A 23,481-nucleotide genomic window follows, 5' to 3' on the forward strand; every position below is an offset into this window, starting at 1 on the left:
TATGAGGAAGGTGAGACCCAGAGAGGGGAAGGAAGTTGCTTTAGGTCACCCAGCATGATTCTAGAAGAATGGGCCCCAGAACCAGGTCTCCTTACCACACCCCGTGCTGCTGCCTGGGTGACAGCTGTTATCCCAGTCTCCCAGTTAAGCCACAACTTTCCTGTAGGTAAGACTCATGTCTCATATGGTGACATCTCATTTAACAGAGGTCTTAGTCTTGGCTTCATGACTTACACTTGGGAGCTAAGACAACAGGTTGAATCTTTAGCTCTGCCCCACCGCACTAACCTTTTCTCTGCTTTCACTTGACTCTGCTGACTCTCTCGGAGACCTTGGGTGAGTCACTGCCCTCCCTATGGGTCTCAGTTTCCTTCTCTATTAAATGAGATTATTAGACTAGGTGGTCTCTTCAATCCCTTCAAGCTCTGAAAGTCCTAGAATTTTCTACCTTCCAACTGGTCCTTTGCTGTCTTCAGGACTGGCCTCACTGGCCCACACATCTGCCTTGTTCATCCCTGGCTTCTGCTGAAGAGTAAGTTTCTTTAAGGCCCAGATAGCATAGCATCATTGAAGAAGACCAGGGTTGGAGTCCAAAGGCCTGGGTTCAGATGTGGCGTCCATGACTTAGTATCTCCAGGGCCTTCAGCAAGTCACTTCATCTCTCTATCAGCCTCCCCATTTTGTTGTTTCTTTGTTGTTTGTAAAATAGGAATATTGATACATGCTTGACGGTTTCGTGACAGTGAACTGAAATAACCTTTGTGGAAATACATGGCACAAAGAAGGCATTCAGGATGTAGTGGCTTCTTCCTTTATTCCATGTCCAGCATTATTGAGAAATGAGCTGTTCCAAATAAAGACTTCCTAGATAACAGGTTTACTAACTGGAGCTACAAAACATTGATTAAGTTTTTACTAAAGTCTTTCTGAAATGAATCCTATATTTCCTTGGCATGTCACATAGACGATACCGAATGTACAATATTAGGAAGAATTAGAGAAAGTAGCATCCCTGCAGAAGGTGGACACTGATTACTGACGCTGGGGATGCAGGTACAGCAAAGGGAATGTGAAGGAAAACTCTGACGCATTTTGAAAGAGCTTGGATTTTTTCATTTCAGCCAATGGGAGGCCATTGAAGGGTTTTAAGGAAGAGAATGACAGGATCAGATTGTTTCAGAGAGATGGCTCAAGCTGCTGGGTGGTGAATGAATCAGGGGGAGAGGGGGAGAGGACTCTGAGAGGCCGGCCATGAGGCCGTTGTGTGAGCCCCGGTGAGAGATGCTGGGGCCTGGACTGATAGATGGAGAATCAGAAGTGAGAAGAGACAGATTTGCAAATCCCCAGTAGCTTTATGAAAAAATAAATTCATGGAGCATCAGCCCATTATGAGAAAAATGTAAAACATAGAAGAGTGTCAAGAAGACCACAAGAGGGCTTCCCTGGTGGCACAGCAGTTGAGAGTCCGCCTGCCGACGCAGGGGACACAGGTTCATGCCCCCGTCCAGGAAGATCCCACATGCCGCGGAGCGGCTGGGCCTGTGAGCCATGGCCAATGAGCCTGCACGTCCGGAGCCTGTGCTCCGCAACGGGAGAGGCCACAACAGTGAGAGGCCCATGTACCACAAAAAAAAAAAAAAAAAAAGAAGACCACAAGAATCACCCCATAACCCAGCCTCCAAAGATAACCACTAATGGGTTAAACTATTTTCTCCCAATGTTTGTAGCCGAAAAATTTCTACTGCATTTGTAGATACAAAGTTGATTTATAAAAAATTGGTTTAGGCACACATTTTCCCAAACACGTCTCTTAACGTCAGTTGAGATGTACCTCAGTAAGAGTCAGTATATCATTTTTAACTTTATTGATTCCTTTCCCTGACTGGGCCAGAAGCACTCAAATGTGTGGGTCCTAGTTAACCTGAGGCTGGATTCCCAGGCCCTCTGTTTGGGTAAAGAAGCTTCCGTTTGCAACTCTTGTTTCTCTTTTCTCCCACAGAACCTGTGGATAACTGCCCCAGCAACTGCTACGGCAATGGCGACTGCATCTCTGGGACCTGCCATTGCTTTCTGGGCTTCCTGGGCCCTGACTGCGGTCGAGGTGAGAACCCCGCTTGTGGGCTTACAAGGTCCACCCTGCGGCCCCGTGGGCAGTTGAGGTCCCACTTCTCCGGGCAAGCGCAGAAATCCAGGCCAGCTCCTGCCTCCTGTGAGAAGGGCTCCCAAGAGCCAGTCCTCCGAAGCCCTGAGAGGGAGGTCCGCCGGCAGAGCCCTGGCTGACCCAGACGTGTTATCCATGGGTGCATGACTGGGGAGGTCAGGAAGGAAAGGTAGCCACAGGGAACCCCATGTCCATTGTGGGAACAAGAGAAGTGGCCATGGGGGTTCTTTTAAAAAGTAGATTTCCCCTTGGGGGACTGATCAGCCTTTGCCAAGCATCTTTGACGTTTGTCTTCAGCGAGCGTGGTTTGTCTCTGACGTCGTGGAAGGGCCTGAGTTGCTGCTCCAGTTGCTACTGTGTAACAGTGCAGGCAGAGTCTTGGCTGAGGCCACCAAGGGGAGGGACTGGGAGGTGAGGCTGCCCTTCTCCACGCAGGACACTAACGTGGCCTCCTGTGCGGGCGCGTACGATGCTAATGGTCACCATGACAGGGAGAGTTTAAAGGCTGCCTGTGATCTGCCTGTGCGTTTGGCCTTCATTTCTGTCCTGGAAGAATTAACAAGGAAAATGCCAAAGCAGATCTGTACTCCCGAGAATTGGGCACTCCTCTTGGGGAAACTAAAATGGCCCCTTCCTTTGGTTTCTCCACCTCTTCCCTCATCCAACAGGCATTTGCTTAGTGCCCTTTAGGGCCTGGTCCTGTGCTGGACACTGAGGTTACAACACTGAGCAAGGCCCAAGCCCAGGACCTCTCAGTCTGGGAGACAGACAGGGAAATAGACGATGACAAAGCAGTCAGTGATAAGTGAAGCACACCTAGAGCAAGGTTGGACGCGGGGAACGTCTATCAGCATGAAAGGGTCTTTGCTTGGATGGAATGAGGACCAGTAAAGTCTCCCCAGGTGAGGTGACACTGGAACTAAGTCGAGATACTTGAATCGTTCATTGGTGGAAGGCAGAGATGGTTTTCCAGGCCGAGGGAACAGCGCCCCCCAAACACCATGCCGTGGTGCTGCTATGGGGATTCTGCTTATTCTTCCTAACGTGAAATAGACTCAGCGTGAGATGGCGGAGCCAGCGGCCTTGAAGAAGCACAGTGATTACCTGCTGAGTGTTTTAAAAAGGGAAAAAGCCGGGTGGGAGCCGGGGGAAGGTGGTGCAGAGAGAAGAGTCATGCCTTCCAACAAGAATTAGTGTCTCATCCCATATGCACTTAAAGTTAAGAGTCATGTATAAAGCAGCCTTATGGATCTCAGTAAGGCTGATAGGTACTTACAGCACAGTGCAATGTAATTTATTTTTATATAGTTTCCTTCATACAGATGATCACAAAACCCTTTACGCTAAGTGGCAAACTGGAAAGATAATACTTTAAAGAGCCAAGTTGGGCTCAGCTATTCTCTTATGGGGGCAGCAGCGTGTGGGGCTTGAGTGGAGACCTGAAAGGCAAGGAAAGCTGAGATTGGCTGGGTTAAAGATGAGAGTAAGTGGTCCTGCACGTGAGGAATGGGGAAGCAAAATGCAGTGCTACTAGGAGGAGAGTGCTGGAGGAGGGATGCGGGGAGGGCAGGAGGCCCAGCTGTCTTTTCCAGTGAGCCCAAGGACCAGACTGAAGCCTCCTATCTGAGGATGATGGTGACCACCGTGCAGCACCAGTAATATGAGGGGGACGGGGGGGAAGCCGCGTTCAGTGGGCACCAACTGCGCCAGGCCCTGCACTGTACACCTTCACCTACAATTCCTGATGTGTTTTAACTGGAATGAAATAAAGCAAGAGAAGCCAACAGATGGACACACATGGGAATTGTGGCAAAGCAGCTGAAGCCCAGGAGAGAAAGGGACCGAGGCCAGATGGGGTACGTGGGGCGTGGACTCATGCCAGGCTTCCCGCGCTGTCTCTGCAGCCTCCTGCCCCGTGCTCTGCAGTGGGAACGGCCAGTACATGAAGGGCAGGTGCCTGTGCCACAGCGGCTGGAAGGGCGCCGAGTGCGACGTGCCCACCAACCAGTGCATCGACGTGGCCTGCAGTAACCACGGCACCTGCATCATGGGCACCTGCATCTGCAACCCCGGCTACAAGGGCGAGAACTGCGAGGAAGGTAAGACCTGCGGGCAAGCAGCTTGGCACCTCGCTGTGAGATAGAGGCCAGCAGGCAGGGCCACGAGGGCATCCAGGGAGCAGAGGGAGCCTCCTGAGCGGCCCTGTGACCCCCCACCCCCAAGCCAGGACGCCTTCGGCAACAGTCACTAACCTAAAGGGAGAAGACAGACGAATTAGGGTCCTGCTCAGCGAGGGGAAGAGAAGTGTGTGTATTGAGCATTTACTGTATGCAAGCCTCTGTGCTAAAAGCCTGGTGTCATTTAGCTTCAAACCCCAGCAGGGGAGGGTAATCATCTCCATTTTATAGTTGAGGAAACTGAGACTCAGGGAGTCAAATGACTTGCCCAAGGTCCCATGGCTGGTAGACGGCAGAGCCAGGTTGGAGCCCAGCCTTTCTGGCTCCGTAGCCTGAGCTCTTTCTCCTCCCCTTTCATTTCCTCTGCCATCCATTTCTGAAGTGTGAGTCTGTTGTAGACCTCCATACACTGCCTTCCACAGTCTCAGTCCTGTGTTTGTGTGTGTGTGTGTTCATGTTTGTGGCTCTCATAAACGTGCCTCCCTCCTTCATAAAGTAAACATATGCCTGTGCATATCGAGGCTAGGAAGTGAACTGCTGACTTAGGGTGACATCAGTTCTTCCCGAGAAAACCTAACCAGGTGAGATAAGTAAATACTTCCATCTCACAAAGAACCTGAGGCCCAGGAAAGGGCAGTGACACGCCCGTAGTCACAGCGCTAACTGATGGCAGGGCTGGAATTCAATCCGGGTCTTCTCACCTCAGACGTGGTACTCTTTGCTCCCGACCACGTGGGATTTCCCGATGAAAGGAGGGGTCTTCTCACAAGCCATAGACAGTAGCCATGGGGAGTGCACACTCTGGAATCAGATGTAGGCCACTCACTAGCCTCAGTTGCCTCATGTGTAAAATGCTAATTCCTTCCTCAGAGGGTCGTCATGAGGACTAGATTAAATGACCCACGTGAAGCACGTAGCTCAGTGTCTGACACATAGGAAATGCTCCAAAAATGTTAGCTCTTATATCATTAGCATTATTCTGGGGACTGTTGAAGCACATTTCTTGTTTCACCCCACTCACTGTATCCAAGGTCTTTTGAAATGGATGGACTTTGAAACTGATGGGCGGTGTTAGTAGTCATTACCCCCCACTGTCCACCGTCTAGGGCCCTGGCACCTTCTCCAGCGGGTGGAAGAGGCTCCAAGGAGAGCTAGTCTTCTAACCCACTGGGGATTTAATGAGTATCCCCTCCTCAAGGCATCATTTCCCCTAAAACATGAGAGAATATAATGGGCCCATTTTAAAAGGGTGGGGAATGGGAAGGGATTAGTGTCTGGAAAGCATCCATCACCTCTCAGAGACAGACTGTCTGTAAACCACGAGTGTGGCTGGAGGTCCTGATTCAGACCTATTAACTTTGATGTGGATTACTTCGGGCTGTCTGAGCTCAACAAGGAGCCGGGCCCCTGAACAAAGGAACTTGGCTTTCTCATCCTGACAATGGTGACCTTCCTCTGCTTTCCCTTTTCATTTAGTCACTTGAGGTGAAGACCCTCTGAAGGAAAGAAAAACAAAGAGGAGATTCCTCCTGAAACAGTGGGCTGTCCCACTCCCCAACCCCACCATGCCGTGGGGGCCAAGGAGGGGAAGCTGTCCTTCTCCTGATCAGCCGGTGCCTCAGAGTGCAAGGTCATTTACAGAGAGAGAGAAGCTGTTTAGCAATTTGATTTACATTATTATTTGAAAAGAAATGTTTTCACTCCTGCTTTCTTTCCCGAGAAGGGCCATCTGGTACTGATTCCTCTTATTATTTCTGTTTCTCTGGTGAAGCATCCTTGCACAGTCCTTGTGTTTATAGTGGGTTTTGCTTGGGCCTTCATCCTCTCCCCTCTCCTCCCTTCCATTCCCTCTCAGTTCTGTTCTAACAGGTTTCACTGTGTTTATAAAACACCAGCTAACAAGCTTACGTTTTTCTCTTTCTCCCTCTTCCTTCTTCTGAAGTTTATTGCCCCCTGTTTTTATTTTTTTTTAACATCTTTATTGGAGTATAATTGCTTTACAGTGGTATGTTAGTTTCTGCTTTATAACAAAGTGAATAAGTTATACATATACATATACATATGTTCCCATATCTCCTCCCTCTTGCGTCTCCCTCCCTCCCACCCTCCCTATCCCACCCCTCTAGGTGGTCACAAAGCACCGAGCTGATCTCCCTGTGCTATGCGGCTGCTTCCTACTAGCTATCTATTTTACGTTTGGTAGTGTATATATGTCCATGCCACTCTCTCACTTCATCCCAGCTTACCCTTCCCCCTCCCCATATCCTCAAGTCCATTCTCTAGTAGGTCTGTGTCTTTATTCCTGTCTTACCCCTAGGTTCTTCATGACATTTTTTTTCTTAGAGTCCATATATATGTGTTAGCATACGGTATTTATTTTTCTCCTTCTGACTTACTTCACTCTGTATGACAGACTCTAGGTCCATCCACCTCACTACAAATAACCCAATTTCGTTTATTTTTATGGATGAGTAATATTCCATTGTATATATGTTCCACATCTTCTTTATCCATTCATCTGTCGATGGACACTTAGGTTGCTTCCATGTCCTGGCTATTGTAAATAGAGCTGCAGTGAACATTTTGGTACATGACTCTTTTTGAATTATGGTTTTCTCAGGGTATATGCCCAGTAGTGGGATTGCTGGGTCATATGGTAGTTCTATTTGTACTTTTTTAAGGAACCTCCATACTGTTCTCCATAGTGGCTGTATCAATTTACATTCCCACCAACAATGCAAGAGTGTTCCCTTTTCTCCACACCCTCTCCAGCATTTATTGTTTCTAGATTTTTTGATGATGGCCATTCTGACCTGTGTGAGATGATATCTCATCTTTGATAAAGGAGGCAAGAATATACAGAGGAGAAAAGACAGCCTCTTCAATAAGTGGTGCTGGGAAAACTGGACAGCTACATGTAAAAGAATGAAATTAGGATACTCCCTAACACCATGCACAAAAATAAACTCAAAATGGATTAAAGACCTAAATGTAAATCCAGACACTATCAAACTCTTAGAGGAAAACATAGGCAGAACGCTCTATGACATAAATCACAGCAAGATCCTTTTTGACCCACTTCCTAGAGAAATGGAAATAAAAACAAAAATAAACAAATGGGACCTAATGAAACTTCAAAGCTTTTGCACAGCAAAGGAAACCATAAACAAGACAAAAAGACAACCCTCAGATTGGGAGAAAATATTTGCAAATGAAGCAACTGACAAAGGATTAATCTCCAAAATGTACAAGCAGCTCAGGCAGCTCAATATCAGAAAAACAAACAACCCAAGCCAAAAATGGGCAGAAGACCTAAATAGACATTTCTCCAAAGGAGATACACAGATTGCCAACAAACACATGAAAGAATGCTCAACATCATTAATCATTAGAGAAATGCAAATCAAAACTGCCCCCTGTTTTTTAAAGCCTGAACTGCTCCTCCGGCAGGACACTTAGAGGGAGCTGGGGGAGGGGCAGAGGGGCCCACCTAAGCCTTTTGCAGTGAAAAGTGAGCCGCTATTGTGGGTCCTGAAGCACGTCCGATGGCCTGTGTGGTCACCGAAGCGTGGAACATTTGGGGAAAGGAGATGTGTTTGCAGCCTGGCCACGCAGGCCCCATCATTTCATTAATGGGCCAAGCGTCTGCCAGAAATTTTGGCTTGAACGGCAGGGTCTGCACAGGAAAAAAAAAATGTAACTGCTTGGCACCTCTTCTAAGAAGAAACTGAGTTAGACTGTCTTCTACCCATAGTTGAGCCCACCTCCCTGCCAGCTTCCCCTGTATGCCTTCAGCTCCCCGACCCCCGGCCCGCCGATCTTCCCACGTTATACACAACTCCCTGCAAAATAAATATTGTTAGGGAAACTAACCCAGTGTGAGGGAAAGAGACCATTTTAATCGCACCCTAGGGTTCCAGTCTCCCCAGAGGCCCCAGAAGGGGAAGGCAGATGCACCATCTGTGTGGGACCTCTTGGGCAGAGGGCCCTGTGGCATAGGTAATGACCCTAGGTTTGGGAACAGCAGGGACAGCATTCTGGCAGGAATCTCAGCCAGTTCAGCCAAGGTTTGCTAGACCGCCCGAAGTTGCAGTCCTCTTTAAAACTCCCTTTGCACTCCACACTTGCTTTGTCAAGTTGACCTTCCGAAGTGATGGTTAATTGATGATGAATTGCCTGGAAGTAGCCTCTCATCTGTTCTTTCTGCTCTTTCTTCCCTGCCTGGACCAGCTTCTGAGAGCATCGGATTCACTTTGCTGGTTCCTGGGTCCCTATCAGACTTACTGTGTCTGAGGAACAAGACTGTGATGCTGAGGGCCTCTTGATAAACTTGCCACCCTCCAGCTTGCTCCACTAACAGTGCAGTTTTTTTTTTTTTTTTTTTTTTTTGCGGTATGCAGGCCTTTTACTGTTGTGGCCTCTCCCGTTGCGGAGCACAGGCTTTGGACGTGCAGGCTCAGCGGCCATGGCTCACAGGCCCAGCCACTCCGCGGCATGTGGGACCTTCCCAGACCGGGGCACGAACCCGTGTCCCCTGCATCGGCAGGCGGACTCTCAACCACTGCGCCACCAGGGAAGCCCCACAGTGCAGATTTATAGATTCAACCTCGAGGGCAGCTCAAAGATAGCTTCAACCGCAAGCTGGGTCCAGGCACTCACTGAACGGGAAATACCTTTATAGGCCTCGGGATAGGAACTGCTGAGTTGTTTCCTGTCAAATTGGAAAACTCTCTGGATCTAGGGAATTATTATAGTAGGCTAATGGGCCAGAATAATCCTTCTGAGGTTCTGAGATCTGAGGTAGGTCATGAAAATTTATCACTATTATTATTTTTATCATGTTTAATTACCAGGAACTCCAACAGGTCATGTTTAAACCATTATTATTAAGTGCTGTCCAGAGACTGCAAGAAAAGAGATTCTTTGCCTTCATTTGGCTTTCTTCATTTCCCACTTTGCCCTGTTTCTTTCGTTGTGCTGTTTTCTTTTGATTTCTGTTTTTAACCATTCTGTGTGCTATGTCTGTATACATGTGCGCATTTATTTTGGAACCAGTAAGGTTGTAGAAGAAACAGCAAGAGATCTATACCCGAGAAGAGTGCTTCAAATTTAAAGTCCTCCACTTACCACTGTGTGATCTTGGGCAAGTTATTTAACCTCTGTGCTTCAGTTTCCTCGTCTGTAAAATGAGGATAGTAATGGTATCTACCTCAGGGGTTGTTGTTAGGGTTAAATGAGATGATGCATACAATAGGTTTAGTAGCAAGATATGGCATAGAAGAGGAACTAAATTAACACTAAGATCATTGTTACTGTTGTTTTTGTTATTATGTTTTAATCAAATGGTTGCTCCTGACCTTTGATCTTCCTATTTATCATTGAAGTAATTACGTTGAACTCCTTTAAAAACCCAAATAGTGGAAGAGCTTTCTTAATGAGGTGACCCTCAAAATGAGCAGCCTGTTCCCAGAATGATGCTTTTTGTAAAAGTCTCTGCCCATTTGTGTCTGTGATTCTAATATACCCAGGCCGAGTTTCCCACTCTTTTGTGCAAAAGTCAAATACACTGGGCTATAAAATTTAATTGATACATAAAGTAAAATCACATCTGAATGATAAATGAGCTCTGACCACAGTCTGCCCAAGTCGTGCTACTGAATGTCCTGATAAAATAGACAGATAACTTCTTTGCAACAATTTACAGTTCATACTGTCCTTTCAAATCGTCAGTGTCGTTTGGTCCTCATAGCCACCTGAGAGGTAGTTAATTTGACCAGACCTGCTTTATAGATGGAAGCTCAGAGCAGGTATGTGACTTGACTGTGGTCATGGAACCATTACAGCTTGTCCCTTGACCCTTGAACTTAGGACCTCAGAGAGTCAAATGCTAAATTCTTTCCTCAGCAGCATACGGCTTCCTCCTGAGCCCTTACAAGGAGGAACCTGACTATATTCATAGCAGCTCCATCAACACTTAACAACAGCTGCATGTTGGGCCCCGTCAGGATTCCACTCTCCCCTTCCACTTGCAAGACAGATAGAATCCCCTCCCTCCCTACAATGACCTAGCAACGCTTTGGTTGAGTAGAGAACATGGACAAGCCCTTTGCTGATTCTGTCTCCTCTCTGCTGCCTTTCGCACTGTCTGCGTGCACTGGAGCCACATGCTAAGTTAGCTCTCAATGCGCTTCTTCTTTTTTCCGTGAAGTGCTTTGCAGAAGATTAGAGGTCTCTGTTAACTTTGTGTAACCCCGTAACTAAAGCTTTGACTTAGGAAAATCAGCCCCAGGAACAGGAATATCGCTGGATTCAGAATCAGACAGACCTATCTTCAGAGTCCTCTCTGGCAGGGTTTAGCTCTGTGATCCCATATAAATTATTTACCTCTCTGAGCCTCAGTTTTCTCCTCTGTACCTCATTGGGTTATTGAGAAAACAATCTGGTGAAGTATATAAGATACTTCCTACTGTGTAAGCAGAGAGCAGGTAACCCACAATATTATTCTCCTCCCTCTTTCTGCGAGGTCTCTTGAGACCACCTTGACCTTGGGCCCTAAGAGCCCTGCTTGGGGGTTTGCTTGGCTGTGAGCTACAGCTTTGTAGTTCACCCCCCACTTGAGGAGAAGCTGAACACAGCCATTATATATAATTTTGAATAGGCATTGAAATGTTTGCCTGGAAACATTTCCAGACAAATGTGTGTCTGGAAAATGAGGTGTGAAAGTTTGTATCATTCTCCAGAGTTTTGGGAAGATGGTAAAATCTAAGGGAATTTAAATGCAAAATAAGTTCTCATTTAAGTTAAGGAATCTCTTTATTTTATTATTATTATTTTTTTGCGGTACTTGGGCCTCTCACTGCTGTGGCCTCTACCGTTACGGAGCACAGGCTCCGGACGCGCAGGCTCAGCAGCCACGGCTCACGGGCCCAGCCGCTCCGCGGCATGTGGGATCTTCCCAGACCGGGGCATGAACCCGTGTCCCCTGCATCGGCAGGTGGACTCTCCACCACTGCGCCACCAGGGAAGCCCGGAATCTCTTTATTTTAATCCCACATTCGCGGAAATAAAACTGCATTTATGAAGTGGTAAATACTAATAGTTTGTTCTCCAATGATGTTTCGAGCACCTCCCATGTCCTAGGGGGTTGGAGATACAGACATGAACAAAATAGTCTTGTCCTCCATTGATGCAGTTGTTACAGACATCTAGGATAGGCACTGGCTGCTCTATACATATGTCTTACTATGTGCACCCCTCAAGTCAAGAGGTACAAATATGTATGCACATTTTACAGGAGAGGGAGCTGAGACTTGAGAGATTCAACAGTCAACCACCGGGTAGGGGTGGGAAACCAGGTCTACTATTGCTACAGTTATTCTCTTCACCTTACCAAGTGACCTCCCCACGAAAATCTGGGTCCTTCTCCCTGAGCATGTGAAGCTCCTCCACTACAAAGTATAGCAGTTTGCTTAAAGAAGCCTCACCCTTGCTCGTCCGATACTTACCTCTGTTATCTCTCCTCTGTGTTGCAGTGGACTGCATGGACCCCACGTGTTCGGGCCGGGGGGTCTGCGTGAGAGGCGAGTGCCACTGCTCTGTGGGCTGGGGAGGCACCAACTGTGAGATGCCCAGGGCCACGTGCTTGGACCAGTGTTCGGGCCACGGAACCTTCCTCCCAGACACCGGGCTTTGCAGCTGTGACCCAAACTGGACTGGACACGACTGTTCTGTCGGTAAATGTGGGGAGAATAAGGGCACAGCTTAGATGGAGGGAGGAGGTTTCCACTGTGATGTGTACACCGTTCAGTCCTGTTCAGGGCCCTGACCCTGACCTTGGTCATGTAGCAGGGGGTTACCCATGGCTCTGAATGCTTTTCTTCTTCCCCTGAACTCCAGCCTTCAACACCTCTACTCTTAGAGGGGCAGAGGATTCACAAGTCCTATATTCACATCATTCCTTTCATGGTGGTGGCCTTGAGAGTCAAAACATCGCCTCTTAACCATGTTATTGATGATAGATGTGATTCATTGAATTCTCATCTCTCCCATTACCATGGCCATCCTAGAGGCAAGGCCATGGGGAACATTGTGCCTCCTTGAGCTCTGCAGGGATGGGCCTTTGGTTTTACCCATTCCCCAGAATGAAGTCCAAACTCAGTATGGTATTTAGGGTGCTCTATGATGTGGCCCTCACCCACCTTTCTGGCCAGATCATCTACAAGATGGTAAGTTCCATGAGGGTAGCAAACGTGTCTTATTCCACGTTCCCAGGACTCAGCATAGGCCTGCCCACAGCAGCTGCCTGATAAACTTTGACAAATGAATGAATGAATGAACGAATGAATGACAAACACATGATTGAATGTGTTCTTAATTTTGGTATTTGGTTCACCACAGAGTTTACACATATAAAGTTCACAGAATGATTATATTGGCACCCTCTGTTTATAAGCGCTTTAGCATTTAGAGGCCCTCTCATGGTGAGGATTAGATGGGAACATAGGTGAATCACCTAGCACAGTCCTGGTAGGTAATAAGCATGGTTGCTTCTAGTATCTCATCTGGACAGTATCCACTGTTTAAATCCACACAAAAACCCTGTGAGAAAGGCATCATCATCCCCATTTTACCAATTTATATAGTATTTTACTCAGTGAATACTTACCGAAGAAGGCAGAGGGGATAAAGAGGTAGGAAGTCTGTACCCTGGCGAGCTCGCCTTCTGGAGAGGGGGGCAGGAGATAGAGCAACCAAACGCATGAAAAGACATCAGCTAATAAAGAAGCTTAGGCCCCGAGAATTTCTAAGTAATCCTGACCAGGGACACGTGGCTGAGAAGTGGTAGCATCTCCATCAACATTTTTTTTCACTCTGAATCACTGTCCCCACCACACCACGTTGCTGAAACAAAGTGAAGCTCAAATCAGCTCATCATCTTGTATATTGACAGTTCTGGTAGGGATCAGGAAAGATGGTTGAGACCTTTGGTAAAAATGAGATCCAGTGCAGCATTTGTGCCTTTGGAATACTTTGAATTACCTTTCCCCATTGAATGGAGAATTGACGTTCAATACGCAGCCTAAATTGGACTTTATCCTTGTTTGCAAAGCTCATGTAAAGACAGGATCACGAGCAGAGATGTCTTAGGAATGATTCCTTTTTTTTTTTTAACATCTTTATTGGAGTATAATTGCTTTACAACGGTGTGTTAGTTTCTGCTTTATCACAAAGTGAATCAGCTATATATACATATACATATAACCCCATATCTCCTCCCTCTTGCATCTCTCTCCCTCCCACCCTCCCTATCCCACCCCTCTAGGTGGTCACAAAGCACCGAGCTGATCTCCCCGTGCTATGTGGCTGCTTCCCACTAGCTATCTGTTTTACATCTGATAGTGTATATATGTCCATGCCACTCTCTCACTTCATCCCAGCTTACCCTTCCCCTTCCCCGTGTCCTCAAGTCCATTCTCTACATCTGCATCTTTAGGAATAAGTCTTTTTATACAGCTCTGTTTATAGCAATATAAGGAATGCTCCTCCGAAAGCTACACTGGGTTGTATTGTTCATTATGTGGGCGCAAAGCTAGTTTCTGATAGAACTATAACTGTCCGTGCATTGTTAATCCCTGATGAGACTCCACAGCCTCTGACGGAGGCAGGTGTAACTTTGAGTGCGATCGCTAGGCATTCTTGAGTTGGCCCTGGCAAAGGAGATAGCAGACCCACTGCAAGGGCCTTAAATAGAATTGCGAGTGCTCATTGTCCTCAACTCTGTGCCTCTCACTCCCCATAGCTGTTGTCAAACAGAGGGCCTCCCAAGCTAATGCAGAGAGCTCCGTGTGATAAGAAGAGTCTCTGAGTCTGACAGTCTTGGGTTCAAATGCTGGCCCTGCTGCTTACTCGTTATAACTTTGGGCAAGTTACTTCACTTCTGTAACTTGTAAAACGGAGATAACAAGCGTACCTACCTTCTGGGATTAGTATTTGGAACATCATTATTTGGAGGATTATTTAAGATAAAGTAAAAAAGCACGTAGCACGCTACTCAGCACGTGATGTGGGCTCAGTTAATGTTAGCTATGTTCTGAGCATGATTACAGCACGCGCTGGTGAGAGCCCTTGATAGTAATGGAGACATTTGAGCGAGGCAAGATGAAAGGTGCCCTTACAGAAGCGGGACCTATAACTGACCAAGTCAGCGTCATGATTGCCACAGGGCCAGGGATTTAAAAGATGACTTCAGAATTCCTGTCTCCCTTGCAACAGTGATAACAATTTGTGTTTGTTGAGTGCTTCAAAGCATACAAAGATCTCTCTCTCTCTCCTTTTCACACACACACACACACACACACACACACACACACATGCACACACCAGCAACAACAGTTGTTGAGGCAGGGTGACAGGTATGGTACCATCCCCATCCTCACCCTGAGACTCGGTGACCTACCTGAGGCACCCTGAGCCTGCCGAAGCTGGGAGTCCAAGCCCAGCCTGGGGCCCCCCTGCTGCCCAGCACCCCGCGCTGCCTCCCCACAGCCATAGCTTCTCCTTGGCTCTCACTTCCCGCCAGAAGCCAGCTTGAAGGCTAGTGAAAGCGCATTGGCGGTGGTTCTCTCTCCTTACTGTCCTGGCTGTACCTCCCTAGGCTCCATCCTGGCTCTGCACGTGCTAACTGTGTGACGTTAGCAAGGGACTTGACTTTTCTTGACTGTGGTTTCTTCCTCTGAAAAATGGAGATAATAACAGTCCCCACCTCAGAGGGTCATGTGGTGATTAAGTTGTATAATGCAGGTGTGCCTGAGAACAGTGCCTGTAGAGGGGGAGCACCTCACGTCTTCCTCCTCCCTCCCTTCTGACGGCACTTTCACTGAGTGGAAGCTGTTTGAAAACTAAGGAGTTTGGGCCCTAAAGCTAAGCAGGAGATGCCTCATTGAGCAGATGCCGCTCTAGCCAGGGAGCTGTCTTTGTACTCAGGGCTGCGGCTACAGGGTGGTGAACAGGCACTGAACTTCATTTCAGGGGACCTGCTCCTCACTAGTTGAGTGGCTTCAGCAAGTTGCTTCCCCTCCTTTCCTTTTAGGTCAGTTACCTGTGGGATTGTTGTAAGGATTTAGTGAGAAAATATGGAGAAAGTGGTTAGCGTGGCGGCTGGCACAAGTCAGACACCCAGCAAGGGTAGCTCGGGTCACACCTTTTACGTTATTTGCTCCTGGCACAGCAGGGCTGGCACAGGCACTGCCCAGAGCCTTCTCACCAGGAGCTGCAGGCCGGAAGACGCATCCTATAGGACTGACTCTAGGTGGTGGGGTTGGCAGAAATGGGCCCCTGCTGTCTGGCCCTCCTAGGAAGGAGGAGCATCTCTTGCCTGAGATGAGTGCTGTTTGGCATGGAGAACAGGATTTAATGAAAGCAGCTTAAATCAACATGCCCTGCACTCAACAACCAGCCTGTAATGAAATGTGAGCTGACAGGTTTTCCAGCACTTTGGTTAGGTTTGTGGAAACAGTGAAGTCAGACTTTACACAAGTGTTTACTCAGGCCTCTGGGTTCTCAGCAGCTTGGCTTGCCGTCTCATCTCAGAAATCCCTCTTTAAATCCTGCCTCATTGATGTGGTGAATGACAAACCATGTAAGATAACTGTTTAAGTAGATTCCTGTGGCCTGGAAGAGCACAGGTTATATGTCCCACTGCCACCCCCAACACACCTCTGTCCTCAGCTCTGGGCCCAGTGGAACTTCACTGCTTCAGTCTTTGGGGACGCTGGTGGTGATGGTGGTTGTGATAGTGGTGGTGATGATGATGATGGTGGTGGTGATGGGGGTGATGATGATGATGATCATGATGATGGTAGTGATGGGGGTGGTGATGATGGTGGTTGTAATGGTGGTGATGGTGATGATGGTAGTGATGGTGGTGGTGATGATGGTGCTGGTGCTGGTGATGATAGTGGTGGTGATGATAATGGTAGTGATGATGGTGGTGATGGTGATGATAGGTGATGATGATGGTAGTGATGGTGGTGGTGATGATGGTGGTGGTGATGATGATGGTGGTAGTGATGATGGTGGTGACGGTGATGATAGTAGTGATGATGATGATGATGGTAGTGATGGGAGTGGTGATGATGGTGGTTGTAATGGTGGTGATGGTGATGATGGTAGTGATGGTGGTGGTGATGATGGTGCTGGTGCTGGTGATGATAGTGGTGGTGGTGATGGTGATGATGATGGTGGTGGTGATGGTGATGATAGTGACGATGATGATGGTAGTAGTGGTGGGGGTGGTGATTGGTGATGGTGGTGATGATGATGATGATGATGGGAGTGATGGGAGTGGTGATGATGGTGGTGGTAATGGTGGTGATGGTGATGATAGTGGTGATGATGATGGTAGTGATGGGGGTGGTGATGATGATGATGGTAGTGATGGGGGTGATGATGATGATGATGATGGTAGTGATGGGGGTGGCGATGATGGTGGTTGTAATGGTGGTGATGGTGATGATAGGTGATGATGATGGTAGTGATGGTGGTGGTGATGATGATGGTGGTAGTGATGATGGTGGTGACGGTGATGATAGTGGTGATGATGATGATGATGGTAGTGATGGGAGTGGTGATGATGGTGGTTGTAATGGTGGTGATGGTGATGATGGTAGTGATGGTGGTGGTGATGATGGTGCTGGTGCTGGTGATGATAGTGGTGGTGATGATAATGGTAGTGATGATGGTGGTGATGGTGATGATGATGGTGGTGATGGTGATGATAGTGACAATGATGATGATGGTAGTAGTGGTGGGGGTGGTGATTGGTGATGGTGGTGATGATGATGATGATGGTGGTGGTGATGGGGGTGATGATGATGATGGTGGTGATGGTGATGATGATGGTGGTGGTGATGGTGATGATAGTGACAATGATGATGATGGTAGTAGTGGTGGGGGTGGTGATTGGTGATGGTGATGATGATGATGATGATGGGAGTGATGGGGGTGCTGGTGCTGGTGATGATAGTGGTGGTGATGATGATGATGATGGTGGTGATGGGGGTGGTGATGATGATGATGGTAGTGATGGGGGTGATGATGATGATGGTAGTGATGGGGGTGGCGATGATGGTGGTTGTAATGCTGGTGATGGTGATGATAGTGGTGACGATGATGGTAGTGATGGGGGTGGTGATGGGGGTGGTGATGATGGTGGTGGTGATTGCTGCTGCAGTTGTTTTACAGATGGGAAAGCATTAGAGAGAGGAAACGACTTGCCCACAGTAACTAATCAGTGGCAGAATTTGAATTAAATCTAGGCCCTCTGTTTCCAAGTCCTCAGCTCTTACCTCAAGTCTTCTTTCCATCCAGAGAGGTTTCTTTGCCATTAATCTTGTCTTTTTTCCTGATAAGTCACGGGATGGAGCATTAATTAGAGAGTTGTCCATTTCTTAATGCTTACCATGTACCAGGTGCTGAACTAAGTACTTTCAACCATTATCTTAGTTAAGGGTCATAAGAACCCTGTAAAGGAAGTATTTACCAGGTCTGTTTTCCACATAAGGAAACTGAAGGTCAGAACTAAGTTAAATTGCTTGCCAGCATCTCCCCATTGGAAAGTGGCACAGCACGGATGCAGCCCAAGTCTGGCTTCAAGGCCTCTCCTAAGCTCTTTGGTGTACTGAGCCATGTATTATAAATGTGCCTTCTCTTGTCAAACTGTGAACCCCAAGAAGTCAGTGTCTGTCATTCTCCCTAGTGCACGGCCTGACAGCCATTAGGTTCTAGTGATTATTGAATGAATGACTTATCCAGGGAATTATCAAAGAAGAATGAGGGGTTACAGCCAAAGGCTCTGCCCAAGAAGATCCCAGCACACTACCAGCTGGACAGTCTAATCCCTTCTCTCAGGATTCCACCCACCTTCCCCCCCGACCCCCAATCTTATCCGCTCCCCCCACGCCCCCATAACACTCTGCAAAGCTAAAACCGAGTTCCTGGGCCCTGTCCTTCACTTTCCAGACCTAGCCCATGTTCATTTCATGGGCAGTGCCAGCCAGCCAGAAGCCCTCCTGGATAAGAGCTGGCATCATTTCACCTCCTTCAAGCCACCTTCCCCAGGGAGTAGTCCTGCTGGGCTGGGTGCCTCATCAGTTTTGCATAAAGGGGGCACGCTCAGTAGCCCTGCGGAGCAGAAGGGCTCCCTCCCCACACCCACCCCCTCAAGTGCTTTAGTTGGCTTTTCATCCTCTTGGTTCAGAGCTGCCTTAGAAAAGGGGAGGAATTTAACCTCTTTGAGATGGTCCTTAAAATTGGAAAAGCCTACCTTTCTTTCAGAGCCTAATGACTTCTAAATCTTCTAAGATCTTCTAAAGAAGATTTCAGGCTCTGTGGCATTTTCCAGAATACCATATCAGATTCGATCCCTTAAACCCATCATTTGCCCCTTCTCTGGCTCTCACGCGGGTCTTCCTTCCCCTCCACCCCAGCCCAGTCATCTCCATCCTCAGCCTCATAAATTCATTCCTCGTTTCCACTTCTCTATGAGCTCTCTCCAATCTTGTCTTCCATAAATGACCTTTATTTGAGAGGGCCCTCTCACTACATTTTATTCCTTTGGGTTGCTGGCTCACAGGAGCAGTACCTGGCAGAGATTTTGATTGTAAAATGCTCATGCTGGTGGTTTATGATTCTTATCATTTCATTGCAGTTGGGTTTCATGGAATAACAGGTGGAGATCTTTTAGAGATTCAATGGTATGGATTTGGGCGTAGCATGTGCAGTCAGAAAGAATTGCACGGGATTTGGAGTGGGACCAAGCTAGATTTTCAAGACTGAGCTTATCCAAAGAATATGGCTAATGATACCTGCCTTGCAGGGCTGTTTTTCAAATTAGTTTTAATATTTATATATAAAATGCCTAGCATGGTGGCTGGCACTCAGTAAGCACTCAATAAATAAAGTATTAATGTATATTTTTAGAGTGCATGACTAAGTCTAAATTAGCCAAACAGTCCTTCAACTCTAAGCAATTTAAGTTTGAGGGCAGTTTATGTGGTGAAGGTCTGGAGCCAGAACTGGATTGGAGTCTGTGTGACCTGAACAACTTGCTTTCTCTCTCGGAGGCTCGGTTTTCTTGTGGTTAATGAGACTCTCGACCCACCCCCCTTCCCCCCCGCCCCCGACTCTGGTCATCGAGTCTAAGTGAAGAGTCACTAATGTGCTGACACATGTATCCCCAGACACCAGCACAAGGGCCCTACGGCGCTAACATTGGCCTCTGCTCAGGGACTGAGCTTCCTGCACTTTTTCCAGACAGGAGCACAGCCTCCGCAGAGAGCACCCCAGAAGAGCTCCAGATGCGCACCCACTGCTGACAAGCACGCACGTCCCCTCCATTCACTCACAGCCCTTCCTGACCTCTCATGTGCCGGACCATTCTAGGCCCCGGGGATCAGCATTCCTCAGGCCACTCAGGAGGTGACACGGAGTCCTGAGGTGTTAAGGCCTCTGACCGTCGCATTTATGGTGGGTTTGGGGTGCACAAGGGCAGGAACGTGCACTCGGCCAGGAGGGGGGCAGAGAAGAACCTGGGAAGGTCTTCCCCAGCATGGAGACTTGTGAGCCAGATTGTGAGAGGGGACTGAGGTGGGGTTCCTGGTGGCAGAGGAGGAGAGGGCCATCCAAGCAGAGGGAACAGCATGTGCAGAAGTGCAGAGCGGTCCTCCTTCAGTCCGACTGGAGAGTAGGAGCTGAGGAAGTGAGGCCAGAGAGGCAGGCAGGGTCCCAGTCATGGAGTCCACTCACTGTCTTGCTGAAAATCTCAAAGTAAAAAATCTTTCAATGCGCATTGAAGATTTCCCTTTCAGACTCCATGTCAGGGCTCTTTCTTTAACTCTCTCAGTGCAACATGGCCTAGGTCCTACCTCAGCTTAGCGAGACCTTCTAAAATTCAAGCTCAGATCCTTTGAGCTTCCAGTTTCTTCTCTATTACTCTCCTCCCCTACCAAAAAGAAAAGCAAATCACAAAGCATAATTAATAACAGTAATGACCAGATAGATATGGAACAGAAAAGCTCTGTTACCAAATGAAGTCACAATTGATAGCAAAATAAGCCCAATTTTTTTTAAAGAAAGCTGAAAGTAGCAACAATGTTAAAAAAAAATTAAAGCTCTAAACATAGCAGTTGCATTAGCCCTAAATTCTGAAAATGGTAATTCAATTTTATTTACGAGGCAAAATATAATTACGTTTAGATTTGAGGGAACAGAATTTAATTCTTACTAATGACAGAAAGACTGAGTGAGATGCTGTAATGCCAGAGAAATTTTCTTCTGTTCATGGATGGGAGAGAAAATTAGATTCAGCATTGAGCATTCTCCCCTGTTACAAGTCTCATTTGTGTAGCCAGAATTGTTCACTCTCTGAGAAGCATTAGCTTCTCAGCCCAGAAAGCACAGCACCGACATCCAATTAAACATCAAAAGGAAATGATCAGACTGGGCTATTTCTGTATAGGTATGTTATAGGAGGGGAAACTCGAGGTTAGAATTTCACCCAAGGAATCATGTCCTTTGAGATTTGACATTTCCTGTGCCCCTTTCCAACGGCAAGTGACAGCCTAAAATCAAAGTTCAGAATAATAAATATCCAAGAGACTGACAACGAAGCAGAAAGAAGTGGATGTGTTAGAAGGAGGCAGAGAAGAGCCCACCAGTTGCCTGGGAAGTACTGTGGAGGTTCAGACACAATGAGATGGTCACTTCCTAACATTTAATCAAAGCCTGGGAAATTGGGCCCAAACAGGCGTGCTACTAAATACTGCCAGAGTCAAAGGTTGATAAACCAGAAGCTGGCAGCTTTGTAATTTAGTAGAATTTCTCCCGACAGCCCTGGAACATTTTCTATCACAACTGGAGCTCTTCAGTATGCAAATATAAGCCCTCCTGAAATTGGGCTTCAGAATTAAGTTTCTATTTGGATGCCCAATCTGATATCTTGTACAAAATCTCTGGCTGTCTTCCTGAATCAAACTGCTGGTATTACTAACTTTGTAATTTTAAAATAATAACTATCCTTTGAATGGAAATTTTATTTACATTTTACAGAGCTTCTCCGTGTATGTGCTTCATGATTTATTCAAACAACAAATATGTGAGCCTCTGAAATTGCAGACAGTGTTATTCTCAGGAAACCAGGGTTCAGGGAACTTGAGTGCCTTTCCCAAAGGCACTCTGGGAAAGAAAGAATTCAAATCCAGCCTTCTGTGGGTTCAGAACCCATGCTTATCCCCTTCATAATCCTGCCTTTGGCTATTACCAAGGTTTACGCCGATACTGACCATGGATCAGGTATCAGGTTTGCAAGGTACCACTTCACTTGGTGACACTGCCAGGAACCATGTAAATTGGATCATGACCACGGTGGACCTGGCAATACTACAGGGGTTCAGGAAAAGAGCAGTTGCTTTCAGCCGGGGTGATCAAGGTGGCTTCTTGGAGGAAGTGGGATTTAAGGTGGGTGATGGAGGTTGGATTTGAATTGTCAGAGATGGAAGAAAGAGGCAAGCACCTTGCAGCAGCCCATTGTGGAAGTCAAAGATTTGCAACAAGTTCATAGTTGAGACAGATCCTGGCATTTTCTAGGAAAGAACCACAGTTTGGAGTAGCTTAGCTTAGGATATTTGTGGCAGTAGTGAGGGAGAAGAGGTGAAGGAAGTTAGCAGGCATCAGATCATGAATGGCCTTGAAAGAGTTTAGGTTTTATCTCTCAGTGGAAGGCACTGAAAAGTTGCAGGCAGAGCTGTGACGTGGTCAGGTTTGGTTTTAGAAAGCTTACTCTAATATTGGCATGCAGTTTGAGGTGCCTGAGGGACTTCTAGGAGGAGGTGTCCAGGAAAGAGTTAGATAGATGAGCACATGACTGGGTGGAGAGGTGGGCCTTCACACAAGGGTATCAGGGCTGGAGGTCTGAACATCAGCTATCTCTTCAGTATACCCAGTTGGGCCCTTTCAGTGGGGTAGTGGTTCAGCCCTGGCCACAAATACACATCCCAGTTACCTTTTTTGGCTTCTCTGCTCACCAGTCCTTTTTTGGCTTGTTATCATTCTGCAAAGTCAGAGCGTGTTTGGAGGCCTCCCCCATGCTAGCTTTGAACTCCTTTAATCAGGAAGCCAGATATCCTCCAATTAAGGTGAATAGAGGCGACTTACTACTTCCTGTGATAGGTGCTTCATAAAGCTTGAAATTCTAGTCCTGGGGGAATAGATTGGAGACTGCTCTGAACCAATGTACTGGAATCCATTTTTCTGCTTGGTTTGAAAGCTTTCTGAGCTCCTTGAGTGAGGTGAAAGGCCATGTGGTTTCCAAGGCTCATTAGCTTTCTGCCATCTAGATCTGGGGGACCGAAGCATGGCTTGGAGCCACTCTGACTCTCAGGTGATAGGGATGGAAGTTGAGAAGCACAGGAGAGTGACTTGGGTTTGGCCTCAATGTCAAAAGGAGATCAATTACTATAAGGAAGTCAGATGCTCCTTTCCTATACCTTCCTCCCTTCTGGCTTCTTCCTGTAACCTGCACTGAGACTAAAAAGCCATCTGCCCAATTTTGTGGGAGAGGGAGGGAGAGAGAGTGGGTGCTATATTCGAGCCAAATTGTTCAAAATGCAGGGATATCTGGCCTGTGGAAGTGAGAGTTAAATTGTAATTGGCCTGCTCTGTGCCAGGCATGGTGGCCAGCTTTGTGCTCATTTATACACCTAGGTAGACTTGAGTTCCTTGAGGAAAGGAATAATTTAATACAATTTCTGAATCCCAAGCTTCTAACGGTATCTGGCATATAGTAGGCCCTCAATATATTTTAAAATCAATTTTAATATTCATTACCGCTGTTTTATAAATGACAAAGGTAAGGCTCAGATATGTGCAATGTTTGTTTCCCAGAGCTGGGAAGTGGCAAAGAAGGCCTTTATACCCAGCTTGCCCAAATCCAGGCCTCTGCCCCGTGCAAAATCACAGTACCTTGAATAGTCACTGGAGTGCCCTGCCTCGGACCACTGGAATCTGGCGGTACATGGATGCAGTCAAAAGATACATTTTCTCTGTGAGACTCACTACCGAGTACAGAGACTAATCTGATGATGGCAG

At 47.2% G+C, this 23,481-nt stretch overlaps 1 protein-coding gene across 1 annotated transcript in view; it reads left to right on the forward strand.

The window, feature by feature from the left end:
* Window positions 1–23,481, forward strand: part of TENM4 (teneurin transmembrane protein 4) — a 392,087-nt gene that overhangs the window by 237,464 nt on the left and 131,142 nt on the right. Inside the window, exons 9-11 of the mRNA XM_060102952.1 lie at window positions 2,000–2,101; window positions 4,066–4,260; window positions 11,871–12,071. Coding sequence (XP_059958935.1) covers window positions 2,000–2,101; window positions 4,066–4,260; window positions 11,871–12,071 — 498 coding nt within the window. The remainder of the gene's footprint in view (window positions 1–1,999; window positions 2,102–4,065; window positions 4,261–11,870; window positions 12,072–23,481) is intronic.

Source organism: Mesoplodon densirostris, chromosome 7 (assembly GCF_025265405.1).
Source record: "Mesoplodon densirostris isolate mMesDen1 chromosome 7, mMesDen1 primary haplotype, whole genome shotgun sequence".
Taxonomy (NCBI): domain Eukaryota; kingdom Metazoa; phylum Chordata; class Mammalia; order Artiodactyla; family Ziphiidae; genus Mesoplodon; species Mesoplodon densirostris.